Source organism: Lepus europaeus, chromosome 6 (assembly GCF_033115175.1).
Source record: "Lepus europaeus isolate LE1 chromosome 6, mLepTim1.pri, whole genome shotgun sequence".
Lineage (NCBI taxonomy): Eukaryota > Metazoa > Chordata > Mammalia > Lagomorpha > Leporidae > Lepus > Lepus europaeus.
This window is the reverse complement of record NC_084832.1, coordinates 42,106,319-42,125,123: the sequence shown is the minus strand read 5'-3', so window position 1 is coordinate 42,125,123 and position 18,805 is coordinate 42,106,319. Positions and strand designations below refer to the sequence as shown.

At 38.7% G+C, this 18,805-nt stretch overlaps 1 protein-coding gene across 1 annotated transcript; it reads right to left on the bottom strand.

Moving 5' to 3' along the window:
- Nucleotides 1-9,566: 9,566 nt before the first annotated feature.
- On the bottom strand, nucleotides 9,567-10,209 carry LOC133762300 (large ribosomal subunit protein uL6-like). Its single transcript, XM_062195307.1, has one exon. It carries the CDS (start codon nucleotides 10,207-10,209, stop codon nucleotides 9,631-9,633), a length of 579 nt encoding a protein of 192 aa, XP_062051291.1. The 3' UTR covers nucleotides 9,567-9,630.
- Nucleotides 10,210-18,805: the final 8,596 nt, after the last annotated feature.

Sequence of the window (18,805 nt, the reverse complement as noted above, 5' to 3'; positions counted from 1 at the left end):
CCATTTGCTTCATTTTTTAGGTAGGAAAAAACTTCGAAAGGAATTGTTTAAATTCAATACAATATAACAAATAGATGGAGAAGTTCGGAAGCTGAAAAAATGAATTAACACTTGATAAAAGCTTGGTAAGATGTCACAATTATGTTTTGTTGCAAGTGTGGAGGGCAGTATAAATTCTAAAATGGAAGATGAAACATTTCTGGATGACCATGAATCTGTAATATTAGACAACATTATAGGGTTACTATTTTTCAGATTTTTAAAATGCTCTTCTATAGATAAAATGAGGCATTAATATTATGCCCATAAGGTTCATTTCTGGGAATCTCATAATTCATTAGTCATAACGAGGCTTCTCATTGTCAACTAATTTCCAGAAATGTTATTTATAAATATACCCTGCTAACATCATGACATTTGATATCTGACAAGGTTAGGGGAACCATTTCAATTCCAGTTTATCAGGTGAGTTTCCTATGGTACATGAGAACATGGAAAAACCATTCCAGAAGTTCTCTCTCCAATCTCCTTCTCTTGAAGAAATTACCTAAAGCTTGGCTTTAAAATGTTTCTGAACAATAAAATAACATTATATAATAATAGACTACAAAGCTTCCAGCCTAGATCCTACAACCTGTACAAACTAGTGGAAAAAGAAATGTCCATGAACTTAAGTGAAAGTAGTGACTGTTTTTCTTAAATTATTTAAAGATGCAATGAATTAATGACATATGCAGATTTGTTGTCAGTGGCAACTGTTTCATATTGATCGAGGATAAAAAGAATTGAAAAGTGGTCTATGGATGGACACTTTGGAGTGGTCGCTGTGTCTGGGCATATTCATTTCTGCTATAAATTTTCACAGAAAAATGTACACCAAAGGTGACACATTTTTCAGTAATCAAATAGCTAATATAAATCATTCTAAGGATATAAGAATTTGTGTTTCCTGCTAGAGCAATGATACCAAAAATGGGTTTATATACAAATAATCAATAAATAAAGAGATTAATAAACTAATTCAAACATTTATTGAATTCCTATCATGTTTTTAGACTCTGGTCTAGGTTCTGATTGATGTAGGAATCAAAATACTAAAGCAGACAAAACAAAAAAGTAATTTGTTCTTTCTAAACTATTTATTTACTCGGAAGAGAGACAGAGAGATAAGATTAGAGCACTCCCATTTTCTGGTTCATTCCCTGAAATCCCTCAATGGACTGGGCTGAGCCAATACTGTGATCCAGGAACTCAAGCCAGGCCTCCCACATGGTAACAAGAACCGGATTACTTGGGTTATCACAAATGCCTCCCAAAGTCTGCTTTAGCAGTAAGCAAAAATCAGGTATCAAACCCCAGTAATCTAATACAGAATACTGGTGTTTTAATCATTAACCCGAATGGCTGCTTCAGAAGTCTGTTCTTATATGTTATGGTTTGAATATGCTTTACCTATGAAAATTCATACAAGTATATGCTAATGTCTTTAAGTAAGTGTGAACTTACTATGAATACAGTGTTTAGAGTGGAACCCCCATGGTTGATTCCCAGTAGCATTAAAAGAAGCAGGAGAAAGAAACACAGATACAGACATGGACATTACCTTTCTTTCTTGTCGTGTGATCATCTGCATTACTTTGGGACTCTACCAGCACGAAAGCCACCAGAAGATGAGACCTCTAAGCCTTATTCCCCCCAATAGTGAACCAAAATAAACTTCTATTCTTAAGTAACTGGAGAGCATCTGATGTTTCATTATAGTAACTAAAAATTGAGTAATGCATTATGGAAATTTGGTTACAAGATATTGATATTCCACAAAATCCAGACATGTTCTTATGAAAGTGAGTGGACTTGGGGCCAGTATTGTGATGTAGCAGCACAGTGCCCCCCTACTGTGTACTCTCATATTTATACATTCGTTTCTTAATCCACTCAATAAACATTCTTTGTATTTATTATGAAGCAAAGGAAAGTGTTGGTTTTTAGAAAGACACAAATACTCTCCATATGCTTACAAAATTTAGTAGCGGCCGGCGCCTTGGCTTAACAGGCTAATCCTCCGCCTTGCGGCGCCGGCACACCGGGTTCTAGTCCCGGTTGGGGCGCCGGACTCTATCCCAGTTGCCCCTCTTCCAGGCCAGCTCTCTGCTGTGGCCCGGGAAGGCAGTGGAGGATGGCCCAAGTGCTTGGGCCCTGCACCCGCATGGGAGACCAGGAGAAGCACCTGGCTCCTAGCTTTGGATCAGCACGATGCACGGCCACAGCGGCCATTGGAGGGTGAACCAACAGAAAGGAAGACCTTTCTCTCTGTCTCTCTCTCTCTCACTATCCACTCTGCCTGTCCAAAATAATAATAATAATAATAATAATAATAATAATAATAATAATAATTTAGTAGCAAAATGGATGCATTAGAAAAATGATAACAAAAATGTGGTAAGAAATTTATTAAAGAATGGGACTACTGGATAATTCTAATGGATAGTAGGTAGGAATGGATGACATCACCATAATGAAGTGCCCCTGAGTTATATTGAATGTTTTTTGTTTGTTATTAAGAATTAGAGTTACAGGCCAGCACCACAGCTCATTAGATTAATCCTCCACCTTGCGGCGCCGGCACACCAGGTTCTAGTCCCGGTTGGGGTGCCGGATTCTGTCCTGGTTGCCCCTCTTCCAGGCCAGCTCTCTGCTATGGCCTGGGAGTGCAGTGGAGGATGGCCCAAGTCCTTGGGCCCTGCACCCCATGGGAGACCAGGAGAAGCACCTGGCTCCTGGCTTCGGATCAGCGCAGTGTGCTGGCCGCAGTGCGCTGGCCACGGCGGCCATTGGAGGGTGAACCAACGGCAAAGGAAGACCTCTCTCTCTCTCACTGTCCACTCTGCCTGTCAAAATAATAATAATAATAATAATTAGGGTTACTGACAAAAACATTTTGTTGGAGACACAAATTTTATGTCTGAAGGCTTAAAGAGTACATGGCATACTCAGGAGATTGCAAAAACGTTTACTGGCTAAAAGAAGGGTATAGATTATATTAAACTTGTTAATTCACATCCTTATACATGGAACCCAGTAGTTCACAAATGAATAAATGTTGTAGAGAAGAAAACATAAGAAGTCCCTTAAGATTCTCTTTTTTTCTATCCTTAGAGTTGGTTTTGTGAATTAATCTTGTATCAAAAGACAAACTCTGTATGATACACAGAGATAATACATTTAAGCACATATAAGATACTTTAGTATGTGACCAGTCACTCTAAATCAACATTGCACATTTTTCAAATTAACTCCCATATGAGAAACAGTTTTCTGGATGAAGGAGACAGGCAACAGGTAGGTTAGTTAGTGCAGAGAAAGAAGACATTGAAAAAATTCTACTGAATGAGACATTTAGTAAAGTAAATATAGTAGATTCTGAATGTCTAGAAACTAGGGAAAATTTATAGAATAATAAAAATAAATTACAATTTTATTACTAGATTTGAGACTGATTGTTATTGGCCCCCAAGATATGGAGGTTTGTTTTGGTAGTTCAATTTTCCTAGAGCTACTGAGGAAAAAGCTTTCTACATACAAGCAAGTAAAATTGTTTGCATCAATTAAGAAAAATACAGTGCATTCCATGACATTATAATGATCCAGAATTATTCAATTTCATTTTATGAGAACATTTTTCAAATGCTTATAAACCTCCCAAATATAATATTTCTCAATTCAAGAAATGTTCAAATAGGTAGATTGGATTTCCAACTTGATAATATTACATCAGGACCTCATTTCATCACTTTTTCCCAATAGTCTAGAGATTAATCAATAAATACTTATTAGTTTTATCAACTCACTTCATATTATCTTTAAGAGATACAAAGCATTTTGTCTAAAGAATAATCACTTTTCTCTTTAAATACTGCCCAGCAATCCTTCAATAATTAAATTTCAATATTTATCAATTATCACAGCTATTGTAAAATGGTCAACAGAATTCATCACAAAATTAATGTTCTTGTTTCTTTCTGATATGTGGCTCTCCTCCCATATGGGAAATTCTTCTTCTTTTTTATGATATGGACTAAATTACATGTTGGCTTTGATTTTGCAATGTGTGTGTTTCTAATGAAATGTTGGCTCCTGAAACAAATATGCATTTAAAATGTATTTGTTTTCTTATTTATTTACTTTTGTTCATTTTCATTCTTTATTATTAAAAAATTTTAAGTTAAAAAAATGCATGTATTTCATACATCCTGATTTAGGAGCATAGTAATAACTTCCACACAACCCTCCATCCCGTCCACTCTCACAGCATTCCCTCCTCCTTCCTTTCTCATTCAATCCTTTAATTTTTACAATAATCTACCCTACTCTACACTAGATGAAGAATTCAACAAAGAGTAAGAAGGAAAAAAACGCTGTTCCTCAACTAAAGAAACAAGGGCTATAAGCAATAATTGAATCTCAAAATGTCAATTTAACTCATGTAAATTACATTATTTTGTACTCTATTAGTTACCACATATCAGAGAAAATATATGGTATCTGTCTTTTTAGTACTGGCTTATTTTACTAGTATAATGGTTTCCAGTTGCATCCATTTAGTTGCAAAAGACTGGATTTCATTCTTTTATGGCTGAGTAGTATTCCATTCTCTCTCTCTCTCTGTTTCTCTCTCTCCCCCAGCCCCTCAATTGATGGACATCCGGTTGATCCCATATCTTAGCTATTGTAAATTGAGCTGCAACAAACATGGGGGTACATATACCTCTTTAATATGCTGATTTTGGGGTAAATTCACAGAAGTGGGATTGCTCAGTCAAGCAGTAGATCTGTCTTCAGCTTTCTGAGGTATCTCCATACTATTTTCCACATTGGTTGTACTAGTTCACATTCCCACCAACACTGGATTAGGGTGTCTTTTTCACTGCATCTTCACCAGCATTTATTGTTTTTTGATTTTTGTATGATAGCCCTCCTAACTGGTTTGAGGTGAAACTCCATTGTGGTTTTGATTTGAATTTCCCTTAATGGTTAGTGATCTTGAGCATTTCATCATGTGTCTGCTGGCCATTTGCATTGCTTCTTTTGAAAAGTTGCCTGTTCAAGTCTTTGCATGTTTCCTAACTGGGGTCTCTTGTGTTTCCACATAAATTTTAACATAATTTTTACTATATCTGAGAAGTATGTCATTGGAATTTTGATTGGGATAACATTGAATCAGTAAATTACTTTGGGCATCATTGACATTTTGATGATATTAGCTCTTTCAGTCCAAGAACATGGAAAATTTTTCAATTTTTTGTGTCTTCTACTATTTGTTTCTTTAATGATTTATAAATTTCATCGTGGAGATCTTTTAACTCCTTGGTTAAATTTATTTCAGGGTTTTTAAATTTTTTGTAGCTATTGTGAATGGAACTGACCTTAAGAGTTATTTCTCAACCACAGCATTGTGTATACAAAGGCTACTGATTTTTGTGTGTTAAGTTTATATCCTGACACTTTACCAAACTCTTCTATGAGTTCCAGGTCTCTTTGTGGAGTCTTTTTGTTCCTGTATTGTTGAAGTTGATTTCTTCCCTGAAAGGATTCATTCTGAGAGGAGAAGCTTGGTGGGGGCAAGAGGCGCAGAGTCACCACACAGACCCCGGGAGTTGGGTGAAAGCAGGCCTGAGGCAAGCATCCCGCAGACTCGTTTATTTCAGCTGCTACAGCTGCTTATATAGCCAAGGCAGCCAATCCAATCAAGGGGAGGTCTATGCCCTAACCAATCACAGCCTGTTGCCAGGCAGTTTCCAAAGCCATCCAATCACAGCCTGTTGTCAGTCAGGCTCTGTTGCCAGGCAGTTTCTGAAACCATCCAATCACAGCCTGTTGTCAGTCAGGCTCTGTTGTCATGTGGTTTCTGAAACCATCCAATCACGGCCTGTTGCCAGGCAGTTTCTGGTGTCAGCGACCATCTTGGCATGACCTTTTCACCTTCGCATTCCACCACACTGTATATTTAGAATCATGTCATCTGCAAATAGGGATAGTTTGATGTTCTCCTTTGCAATTTCTCTCCCTTTGATTTCCTTTTCTTGCTTAATGGCTCTGGCTAAAACTTCCAGGACTATATTGAGTAACAGTGGTGAATGTTGTCTTTCTTGTCTAGTTCCTGATCTTAGTGAAAATACTTCCAACTGTTCCCCCATTCAATAAGATGCTGGCTGTGGGTTTATCATAAATTGCTTATATTGTGTTGGGCAATGTTCTTTTCCTACCAATTTGCTTGAATTTTGGATTTGGATTGTTCTATAAGTCCTTGAGATGCATTGATAGCTCATTTATTTGATGCCTTTCCAACTCCTTGATATGGGCACTAATTGCTATAAACTTCCCTAGTAATACTGCTTTTGCTGTATCACCTAAGCTTTGATATGTTGTATTGTCATCTTCATTTGTTTCCAGAAATTTTTTGAATTCCTATTTGATTTCGTCCATTACCCACTGTTCATTCAGGAGCATGTTGTTCATTCAAGAGCATGTTGCTCAGTATCCATGTGTTTGCATATTTCCTAGAAATTCATAAGTTGTTTACTTCCAGCTTCATTCCATTGTGATCAGAGAAGATACATGATATGATTTCAATTTTTTTGGATTTATTTTATGGCCTAGCATATGGTCTGTCCTAGAGAAAATTCCTTATGTTGATGAAAAGAAAATGTTTTCTGAAACTGTGGGATGAGATATTTTTAGATATGTTGGGTCCATTTTGTCCAGAGTGTGATTAGCTCTGATTTTTTTTGTTGATTTTATGTCTAGTTGATCTTTCCATTAATGAAAGTAGAGTGTTGAAGTCACCCATTACTACTGTATTTGAGTCCATATCATCATTTAGATCCATTAACATTTATTTTAAGTATTCAGATACCCTCATACTGGGTACATATACATTTATTATATTCACATATTCCTGTGAATTGATCTATTAATCATTACATAATACCCTTCTTTGGCTCTTCTAACAGTTTTTTGTTTTAAAATTTACTTTGTATGATATTAGGATAGATACATTTTGCTTTCCATCAGCATGGAATATCTTTTTCCATCCTTTTAATCTTTGTGTATCATTGTTGTTGATGTGTGTTTCTTGTAGGCAGAAAATATATGGGTCATGTTTTTCAATCCATTTTGCCAGCCTATATCATTTAGTTGGAGAATTTAAGCCATTTACATTCAAAGTTACTAATTCTAATATTTCAGAAATTCAAAATCTAAGTTTCATATCATGTATGGATTTATTTAACTCATGAATTTTCTTCTCATTGCTTTTGAGTAATCTTTTTTTTTTTTTTGGACAGGTAGAATTAGACAGTGAGAGAGAGACAGAGAGAGAGAGGTCTTCTTTCCGTTGGTTCACCCCCAAAATGGCTGTGCCGATCCAAAGCCAGGAGCCAGGTGCTTCCTCCTGGTCTCCCATGCGGGTGCAGGGCCCAAGCACTTGGGCCATCCTCCATTGCCTTCCTGGGCCACAGCAGAGAGCTGGACTGGAAGAGGAGCAACCGGGACTAGAACCTGGTGCCCATATGGGATGCCAGCGCCGGAGGCGGAGGATTAACCAAGTGAGCCACAGTGCCGGCCTTTTGAATAATCTTATGATCATTCTTTTTAATTCCTTTTCAGGCATTTCATTAGTCCCTTTGCCTTCAGATTCTAATTTTGAAATGACGTTGTGTTCCTTTTGGGGAATCATGTTATCTTCCTTATTTTTGTTTCTTGACTTTTTGCATTTCTTTTTATGTGTTGGTAGAAATATCAATTGGTTTTCTCTTTTGATGGATTTTTTTCTTTGAACTATGCACTCTCCAAAGCCGGTGGCTCCTTCAGCACCCAGCTGCAGGGGTCGTGTGTGATGTCTGCACTCCTTGTTGCATGTCCACACCTTCCAGGTTGCTCCAGGACATGCCTCTTCCTTCTGTAGAATTTCCACTGCAAACTTCTCCCAACTCTCCCCTAGGAATGCATTTCTGTTGCTGTGGATTCGTTCTGAGAGGAGCAGCATGGTGGGGGCAAGAGACGAGGAGTCACAACACAGACACCGGCAGTTGGGTGAAAGCGGGCTAAAGGAAAGCAGCTTGCAGACTCATTTATTTCAGTTGGTGCAACAGCTTACATAGCTGAGGCAGCCAGTCCCATCAAGAGGCAGTTTATGCCATAACCAATCACTGCCTTTTACCAGGCAGGCTCCTTTGCCAGGTGGTTTCCGAAGCCATTTCCTGAGTAACTGACACTTGATTGCCAGCAGCCATCTTGGGACAGCCTTCTCATTCTACCATACACTTCCTCCACTTTTCTTCTGCTGTTTTCCACTGTTCAAAAGCAGCATGTCTTTTCCCTACCCAGCCATCTTAGATCTTAACAACAATTGATATTTATTTTTTTTTCCCTTTGTAACAATTCAAAGGCATGTTTAAGACAAGCAAACAAGTTTCCTACATACAGTGTTCATGGGCCTGTGACCTTCAGGATATTATTAGAGGCACAGGGACATAGAAAATCCCCTGGGTGGGAAAAATGTTTTTAAAGATTTATTTGTTTATTGTAAAGGTTGATTTACAGAGAGAGAGAGAGAGAGAGAGATCTTCCATCCGCTGGTTCACTCCCCAAATGGCTGCAATGGTCAGAGCTGGACCCATCTAAAGCCAGGAGCCAGGAGCTCCATTCTGGTCTTTTACATGGATGCAGGGCCCAAACACTTGGACCATCTTCGACTGCTTTCACAGGCCATTAGTGGAGAGCTGAATTAGAAGTGATGCATCCCAGACTCGAATTGGAACCACAAAAGAAGGCTTAACCTATGATGGCACAGTTCCCCCCTGCCTTTTTTGTTTAAAGATTTATTCATTTTTCAGGCTGGCGCCATGGCTCAATAGGCTAATCCTCTGCCTGCAGCACTGGCACACCGGGTTCTAGTCCTGGTTGGGGCACCAGATTCTGTCCTGGTTGCCCCTCTCTCAGGCCAGCTCTCTGCTATGGCCCAGGAGTGCGGTGGAGGATGGCCCAAGTGCTTGGGCCCTGCACTCGCATGGAAGACCAGGAGAAGCACCTGGCTCCTGGTTTTGGATCAGTGCGATGTGCCAGCCACAGCGCATAGGCCGCAGCGGCCATTGGAGGGTGAACCAACGGCAAAAGGAAAACCTTTCTCTCTGTCTCTCTCTCACTGTCCACTCTGCCTGTCAAAAAAAAAAAAAAAAAAGGAAGATTTATTTATTTTTTTTGAAAGGCAGAGTTACAGAGAGAGTGCACGTGCGTGCGCGAGAGAGACAGAGACAGAGGGGAAGATATCTTACAAGTCTTGCCTAGCAGCATTTTATTATTGACAATGAATTCATTGCATCTCACAATTTTCCCTTTCATAAAGATTTTTGAATGCATTTCCTCTCCCTGCTTCCCAGTTGTATATTGTTCGTTTGAAGGGTGTGCATTTTGTTGTAGGGTGGGAGGTGATCGTTTGGGGAGCAGTGTATGGATGTTAGAAGATAACATGTCTTTTTTTTTTTTCCACATCAATAGTCTTTTATTGCATTATTAAAATACCACAAGACACAATTTGGGTTCTTGTTTCTGCAGCCGGACAAATTTTAGGTCTTATTCATCAGCCTGCTGAACTGTTCCTTTTTCAGAGACATAGATACCATCCAAAATTTTTCTGATATCTTTATTTTTAACTGTTGTTGCCTGCTGAATCAAAGCAGCTGAATTTGAAACAAGTTCAATATCATTTCCTTCAAGCACTAATTCATCTTTCTGGGCTTGAGACACTGAACAGGCAACACCTGGCCTCATCCGAACCCTTCGGATGTATTTTTCACCCAAGAAATTTCTGATTTCAACAAGAGACCCGTTCTCTTGAATAACCACATTGATGGGGAAGTGAGCATACACAGACCTCATCTTTAAACGGAAGCCCAGTGTGATCCCCTTGATCATATTCTGTACATGACTACAGATCGTGCGAACAGTTGCCAGTTCCTTTCTATTTCCCCACCATTTGTCAACCCGGAGCCTTTTCTTTTTCTTTCCCAGGAGACTGAGTTCCACATTGATGTGATTGAAGTTCCTCTGCAGGGTTCCTCTGGGGCCCTTCACAAGGACTGTGTGCCCCTTCAGACTGATGTCGACATTTTCTGGGATGTCGACAGTCTGATTGCTGAGAATAGTCTTCATTCTTGCAATCCATAAGCTGTACATTGGAAATTTATATTCATTAAATAAAAGTTAAAAAAAATAAAAAAAGAAGATAACATGTCTTTAGTCCAGTTTCAGAGAACCCATATTCAAATCTAATGGAAAAAGCTATGATACCATTGAGTAATATTCATGAACTTGGTAAGATTTTAGATTATATCCTTTTGGGGAAAGGTTAATTTTTTTGTCCATGGAAAATGAAATTTGCATCTAAATTTGTGACAAACTTATGTAGAATGTTTTAAATTTCTACCAAGATCAGAATTTCTCCCTTCTTCCTCAGGACTCAGCTGGACATTTTCCAGTTAGCATGGCCATCATATGACCAGTGAAAATGAAGGGAATATGAACGTTGGCCTATTTGAGCCAAAGCTTGGGTCAGCACAGGATCCAAAGAAAGAAGGAGGTTAGTTTCATGAAAATCTATGTGGAAGAATGTTCTCCACCCATGCATGTTATTATAATTTCCAGTGAGTTGGCTGTGCCATGACTCACTAGGTAACCCTCTGGCTGTGGCGCCGGCACCCTGGGTTCTAGTCCCGGTTGGGGCACCAGACTATGTCCCGGTTGCTCCTCTTGCAGTCCAGCTCACTGCTGTGGCCCAGGAGTGCAGTGGAGGATGGCCCAGGTCCTTGGGCCCTGCACCCGCATGGGAGACCAGGAGGAAGCACCTGGCTCCTGGCTTCAGATCGGCACAGCGCACCAGCCCCAATGCACCAGCCATTGCGGCCACTTGGGGGGTGAACCAACAGAAAAAGGAAGACCTTTCTCTCTGTCTCTCTCTCTCTCTCACTGTCTAACTCTGCCTGTAAAAAAAATAAACAAATAAAAAATATATTTATAGTTTCCAGTGAGTGAAAAACAAACTCCCATTACATTAAGTCACTCAAATGTTATTTGTAAGCACTAGCTTACCTTCGGCAATCATACCAATAATAGAAATGGAAATGAAAGTCTAAGAACAACAGAGACTGTTATCAGTAGAATAGGTTAGCAATTAAAGTAGGAATTAGAGTCAAAGTTGATCAGAGGGGGAAATCTCCTTTACACTTTTATCTAGTGAATTCCTTTAACTAAGTATGTAACCTTTAACTTGGACTTTAAGCAATCCCAATTTGACATCTACAGTCTTTCCCTGCTTTATATTCCTGTTGGTTGTAATTCAGTCACATTTATTTTTTTCAGTTCCTCAAATGTGACAAGCTTCACCCCACTCCCTTTCCCCATCACAGCCAGGCATACTGTTAAGAGTTGGGGATACCTGGGGATAGGATGGAGATCTAGATATGGTAACCACTCTTCTAGAGCTTAAATCAATGAAGATGACTTGGTAAAAGAATCTAACAGAGTACAAAAAGTGTAATGTATATGAATGAAAGCGACATTTTGAGATTTGATTACTGTTTACAACCCTTGTCTCTACTGTTGAGGAACAGTATTATTTTCTTGTTTTTAATTGCTGAATTCTTAGTGGAGGGTTAAGCTTATGATTTAAAAATATACTGAAAGTATGTCATTTTAAAAATTAAAAGAGGGGGCCAGTGCTGCGGCTCAATAGGCTAATTTTCCGCCTGTGGCGCTGGCACACCGGGTTCTAGTCCCGGTCGGGGTGCCAGATTCTGTCCCAGTGGCTCCTCTTCTGGTCCAGCTCTCTGCTATGGACCAAGAGAGCAGTGGAGGATGGCCCAAGTCCTTGGGGCCTGCACCTGCATGGGAGACCAGGAGAAGCACCTGGCTCCTGGCTTCGGATCAGCGCAGTGTGCCGGCCGCAGCGGCCATTGGGGGGTGAACCAATGGAAAAGGAAGACCTTCCTCTCTCTCTCTCTCACTGTGCACTCTGCCTGTCAAGAAAAAATTAAAAGAGTGTGCAAGTGCTGTAGTTTGAGTTATGCCTGTGATGCCAGCATCCCAGGCATCGGTCTGAGTCCCAGCTACTTCGCTTCTGATCCAGCTCCCAACTAATGTGCTTGGGAAAACAGCAGAAGATCCTGTACCCCTGTGGGAGACATGGAAGAAGCTCCTGGTTCCAGGCTTTGAACTGGCCCAGCCCCAACTGTTGTGGCCATTTGAGAAGTGAACCACAATATGGAAAATATCTCTCTCTTTCTCTCTCTCTCTCTCTCTCTCTCTTTCTCTGAGGGTGTGTGTGTCTCCCTGTCTGTAATTCTGCATTTAAATAAATAAATCTTTTTAAAAAAAAATAAAAAGAAAGAATTAAAAAAAGGAGGAGAGAGTTTGGGAGTATAGGTGTGAGGAAGAATAACGGTAGAAGTATCACTATGCTCCTAAATCTGTATATATGAAAGAAATATAATTTATTCACCTTATAAAAATTTAAAAAATGAAAAAAGCATTATAGTAAGGGATTTTAATGAGGTGGATGCATTGGATCGGGAAAATTGTATGAGAGTTTGTGAAGTAAATTGGTTTTCATGTTTTCATGGAGGAAATATTCAGGGACATGATAATAGTAGGAAGGGGAATATACAAGTACGGTGGTATAGCAAGCAAAGCAGCACCCACTTTGTGACACATTTATTTTGCCTTTTGTAGCTACTGTCATTGTGTTTAAACTTATAATAAAGTACATTAGTGAAACACAATGGATTTCATATAATTTCAGTTTGTTTTGCTTGAAGAGCGGTAAAAAGCTAGGCAGGAACACAAAGTTTATGACAAAAGTATAATGGAAGCCACATAGACCTCAGGACCTCCACACTTTGAGGCTTGTAGTGCCAAAGAATCAGCTGCTGCAAACCACCTTGCAACAAAAAATCAGCAAACTGAAAAGTCCCTACTTTTCTGGCCATGTACCCCTCAGGTATATGTGAACCGAATCCATTCTTGAGTGCAGTTGAATATTACCAGATTCTTTTTACTCAATAAATTACCTTGATAATTAGAAAGAGTTGCATGTTTTTGTAAAGAGTATTCTCTGTCTTCTTCTTATTTATCTTGGATCCAATAGCTGCCATAAAATCCCAGATTTCACACTTCAATGAGGATTAGCTCAAGGGTCACGTCTTTATGCTTCCATGAAACTAAATCATTGGCCTCAAAAGCTGTTAATATTTGACTTCCACACTGACAAAGGGAGCGTGCAACATGAAAAGACCTTCTTGTTGGTAATAACCACGGGGTAGAGTCATATTATATAATCCTAGAGAATAGAAACAATTCCAAAGAAATAGAGAGCAAAGAGCAATAAGTAAAATAATGTAGGGGGAGACCGAAGAAATAAAAACGTTTAAGATCATGAATGTCTTCACCTGTTAAGAATTTGATTCTGCAAAATAAAAAAAGGAATTCGTTGAAGGGTTTTAATGTGCCTAATGGTAAAATTTGGTTTTGATAAAGTAAGTCCAGATGCAATAGATGTACTTTTAGGAATGGATCATATGCCAGGCTATAGGAAATATCTAAGCAAATATTATTTTTAACTAAGCCTAAAGTAATGCTTGTGATGATAGACAGACAAGTATAAACTTAGGAGATATTTACATGGTAAAATTGATGTAAGTTGCTGAGCAATTGGATGTTACAATCAGATATGCAAGTGTGAAGGAGTTTCAATTGAATACTTTGTTGTAACTGACTCTTTTGGTGAACACCAGAAAATCAGTGTTAAGATGAAAATTATAATCAGTCTTGGGCTTGTTTAGTTTGAGGGGTCATTTAAAAATTCAAATAGAAATACCCTTAGCAGGAGGATATTCATTTCTGGAAATCAGAGGAGACAAGTGGAGCATGTTATGGCTTTGGAATGTATGAATCATTACATAGTAAGTGAAATGGTGGACCTGGAGAAGTAGTTTACAAGAGCTACCAAAAACATGGACCGAAATCAAGCTTTATAGATCTTCAATGTATACCAATTAACTAGCAGAGGATGACTCTGCAAAAAAATCTATAATGGGGGGCCGGTGCCGTGGCTTACTTGGTTAATCCTCTGCCTGTGGTGCCGGCATCCCATATGTGCACCCGGTTCTAGTCCCGGTTGCTCCTCTTCCAGTCCAGCTCTCTGCTGTGGCCCAGGAGGGCAGTGGAGGATGGCCCAAGTGCTTGGGCCCTGCACCCGCATGGGAGACCAGGAGGAAGCACCTGGCTCCTGGCTTTGGATCGGCGCAGCACCGGCCGTAGCCGCCATGTGGGGAGTGAATCAATGGAAGGAAGACCTTTCTCTCTCTCTCTCTCTCATTGTCTATGACTCTACCTGTCAAATAAAAAAAAAATCTATAATACCAACAAAGAATGAAGAAAATCTGGAGGGTGTGGTTTGTTAAAGCATGAGTGATGGATTTAAATTTATAAAAGTGATCAGTGGCCCTGATGACAGCCAACTCAGTGTGGTAATAGAGTGGAAGTCAGATTGATTTTAGAGGCCAGGTAAGGGAAAGTGATGATATGGTGACAGTGAATTCAGCCAGCTCTTCTGAGTAGTTTGGCTGTGAAGGGCAGACAGTGGAGTAACAGCAGAAGGAACATAGAGGGAAAAGAAACACATTTTAATAATAAAGATAATTGATAATATGAAGTTCTTGTGAGATCCAAGATGTCTGAGGACATCAGCTTCAGCTGCTCTGGGATATGAAAAGAACAAAGGAAGCATGGGGAGGGAGCTACAGATAACCTAAAAGCCCAAAACAACCTTCTATTTGTCCCCTGGGTGTATTTCCTGACACTTTGTTGTTTCCTTTCACAGTCCTACTTCCTCTGACCTAAGGCGGTCTGCAGAGATAATGCCCAGGGTTCATATCATTGGGCCTGCAGGCAAGTTAAAGGCCCTGAGTATTCACCCACCTTAGTGTTTTTCCAGGTATGGAGAACTCATAATGCTTTTCTTTTTTTTTTTTTTTATTTATTTGACAGAGTTACATACAGAGAGGAGAGACAGAAAGAGAGAGAGAGAGAGAGAGAGAGAGAGAGAGAGGTCTTCCATTCACTTGTTCACTCCCCAATTAGCTGTAACAGCCAGTGCTGCACTATTCTGCAGCCAGGAGACAGGAGCTTCTTCTGGGTCTTCCACTTGGGTGCAGGGCCATCTTCTACTGCTTTCCCAGGCCATAGCAGAGAGCTGGATATGAATTGGAGCAGTTGGGACTTGAATTGGCCCCCTTGTGGGATGACAGCACTACAGGCAGAGGTTTTACCTGTTACACCACAGTGCTGGCCCCCACAATACTTTTCTTTATTCTAGTATTCTCTAACACTTTAGGTAATTCTATAAATACGTGAAACAATGGAGTGAGGATAGAGAAGATACTGACCTACTGGACCTTAGCCATGGCATTTTAAACCCAAAAACAACAAAAAGTGTTTATTAAACAAAATCTTTTTCATCTTCCACTTGCTACATATAAATTTCCCAGAGAAAAAAACCTTGTTAGCCTAAGGCTGCTTAACTGTCCACAACAAAATTTATGTATCTTCACAAACTTTGTAAGAGTACTAAAGTTCCATCTACTTTTACTTTCTTCTAGCTTAGCAAAACCATCTGTCTCAGTCTGTTTGAGCAATAGGACTATATGCCTTAGATTAGTCATTGTTTAAAACCGGAATTTATTGTCCACAATTTTGAAGGCTGAGAGGTTCAAGGTGCAGACCCCAATAGACTGAGCATCTGCTCAGGGTCATGTACGTCACAGATGGTCCTGTTGGACCCTCGAAACACAGGAGGAAGATACAATCTCCTTTAAGCCTCTTTAAAAGGGCATTCATTTCACTTAGGAAGACAGAGCCCTCAGAACCCAAATACTCCCTACAGGTATCTTAATGCTATCACACAAGGGATTAGATTTCAACATACATTTTGGGGTGACACAGACTTTCAGAACATAACATCATCTCCATCTCTTCTTATTCTGGAAGTCTACCTCTTTGACTGCTATTAAGAAATATTTGTAGGGAATGTGAGTAAATGATCCAGCAGTTAAGATGCCATTTGGGACCCCCACATTCCATAACAGACTGGGTTTAATTCCTAGCTCTTGTTGTTGACTCAAAATTTATTCTATCTCACACCCTGGGAGGAAGCAAGTGATGCTTGTGTCCCTGTCACCCTCAAGAGAGATCTAGATATAAAGTTTGTAACTACCGGCTTCAACCTGGCCCAGCCCCAGCTGATGCGGGCATTTGGGGAATGAACCAGATAAAAGAGCATGCCCTATCTCATATATGTATGAGTGTGTATATATATATATATATACACATATGTATATATGTATATATATGTGTGTGTATGTATATATATATGTATGTACATATATATGAAATCACTCAGGAGTTACTAAAACTTCGAGGAAATATCTGAGTTTATTTTCTTCAATATTTCTTTCCCTATTTCTCAGAAATTTTAGAAAGGAAGCTATACCATGCATTTTGTGTAGGGTATATTAGAGTGTCATCTTGTGTCAGAGCAAAATTTGCAACTATTGGATGTCTCTACAATGGTTGCTATTAAAAGTAGATAATGTACAAATCTTTACATATTCCATTGAAGTATCAACCATGATATATTTTCCTTTTGCTCAAATATCAAATACAAATTTAGCCTTTCATTACATGAGCTGTTAATTGGTATATGATCATTCATAAATTACTGTTAAAATAATCTCTGGAGTAGGTATTGTAGTACAATGGGTTAAGCCACAGGCAATGATGCAGGTATAACTTAAAGAGCCCTGACTGGAGTCTTGGGTGCTGCTCATCTGATCCAGCTCCCTGATGATGTACCTGGGAAAACAGGAGAGAGTGGTCAAAGTGCTTGGGCTCCTGCCACACACTTGGGAAACCTGGATAGAGTACCAGGTTCCTGGCTTCAGCCTGGACCAGCCCTGACCATTATGAACATCTGGGGAGTGAACCAACAGATGGAATCCATGTTCTCTCAACTTTCTCACTCTCTCTCTCTGTCACTCTTCACAAAAATGATTTCTGTCATAAATCACAGCAACATGTTTGGCTCTGTTATGGTAGTTTATAAGAAAAAGAATGTAAATTGACACAATCTGTCAATAAAATCCACTATAGTAGATTATTGTAGCATATGGAGTAAGATGAAGAAAACAATTAAAAACATCTAATTGAAACCAATCATTAATGCCACAAGAACCTAACCTGACTTTTTTTGTGAGAGTAACATAAGAATTATTAATGCTCAATTAAATTGAAACATTCTTTACTAAGTATTTTAATTCCTTTGGTGTAAAAAAAAAAAAAAGGAATAGTCTCCCTTCTCTCCCCAAACTGAGAAAAAATCTAATGAGGTATATTTTTAAAGTTAAAAAAAAATTAACTAGAGAACAGATATAAAGTATCTACAGAAACAATTAAATTATTTTATGCTAGATACCTGATAGAAAACAATGTTTCTCAATGAAGTATTTATTATTTTATTCTAATTTTAGAAATTCTCAGGTGACTTTGAGAGGTCAAATTATCACATAAAATTATGAAATAATTTCAATTCTTTCATAGTAAACTGCGAATGTTGTTCATTATATCTATTCATTTGGCTTTAAGGTATGTTAGACTTTCTTTCTTTTTTAGCTTAAATGAGGAGCTAACTGCAAATGGTATAAAGAATACCAGATTACAACTGCGCCAGATGTTTGATGCAATATGTAAAACCTGTCACATAAAGTAAGAGAAAAGTTATTTTTAAAAGAATATTTGAGCATATAACTCCCATTCATCTGTTCTTTTCCAGACTATACCCTGACTTTTATATAAATTATAAAAGGTGGTTCCATAGATGAAAGCTGTTTGTAATTTGTAGAGACCATTTTCTTGTCAACTTGGTAGTCTTTCTCATAGCTGTTTCATTATTAGGCAAACCAATTAACTGTGCTCAGAGTAAGCCACATATGCTAAGTACACAATTTGTATAAAGTTCTATTCTGTTCATTACCTTTATTCCAGTGATTTTTTTTCCTCTGACTTGGAGTAGTGGGTTCATTTTTTTTAATAAGAATTTTGTGTTAAAAATGGCATGTTGAAATGCCTGACATGAGAATTCTCAAACTGTCTTAACTAGATTTTGGCATTTAATAAGCTGTAAACTGCTGAAGCTATTTGCAGATGAAGTCTCATTTTTGTCCATCAGCAGGGGGCTGGAAGCATAATTAATTGAGTGAAAGTTAAAAGACGGACAGCACGGTTACATTTATGCAAATATTGCAGCAGAACATCTAACAGAAGAGAAAATAGCTTGCAACCCATTGGTTTGGTTTTGGATCAAAATCCACAGGGTCCATTTAAACATTGCAGATTGTGCATCTGACAATTAAGACTTTTAGTGTTTTTTTAATACTAGCAGTTATGGTAGGAATAGTAGGCAAAAGTTGAAGTCCAGAGAGACAATTCTATTTCTGTTCTCATTTTTTTTTTTACCTCTCATGAATGTTAAAATATACTTGCAAAAAAATCAAAAATCAAATGATGCATGTGTGTTCAACCATATGCCAGGCTGTGCTGTTTGTTTCTTTTATTCATATCCCAGGCATATGTAGCCTTGCACACCAAAGGTTCCATTTAATTAAAGTTAGTTAAAAGCTTAGACCACAGAGATCAGGAC

What these genes read in the sequence shown, in the direction of transcription:
- LOC133762300 (XM_062195307.1), bottom strand. Translation starts at nt 10,209, where the DNA reads ATGAAGACTATTCTCAGCAATCAGACTGTCGACATCCCAGAAAATGTC.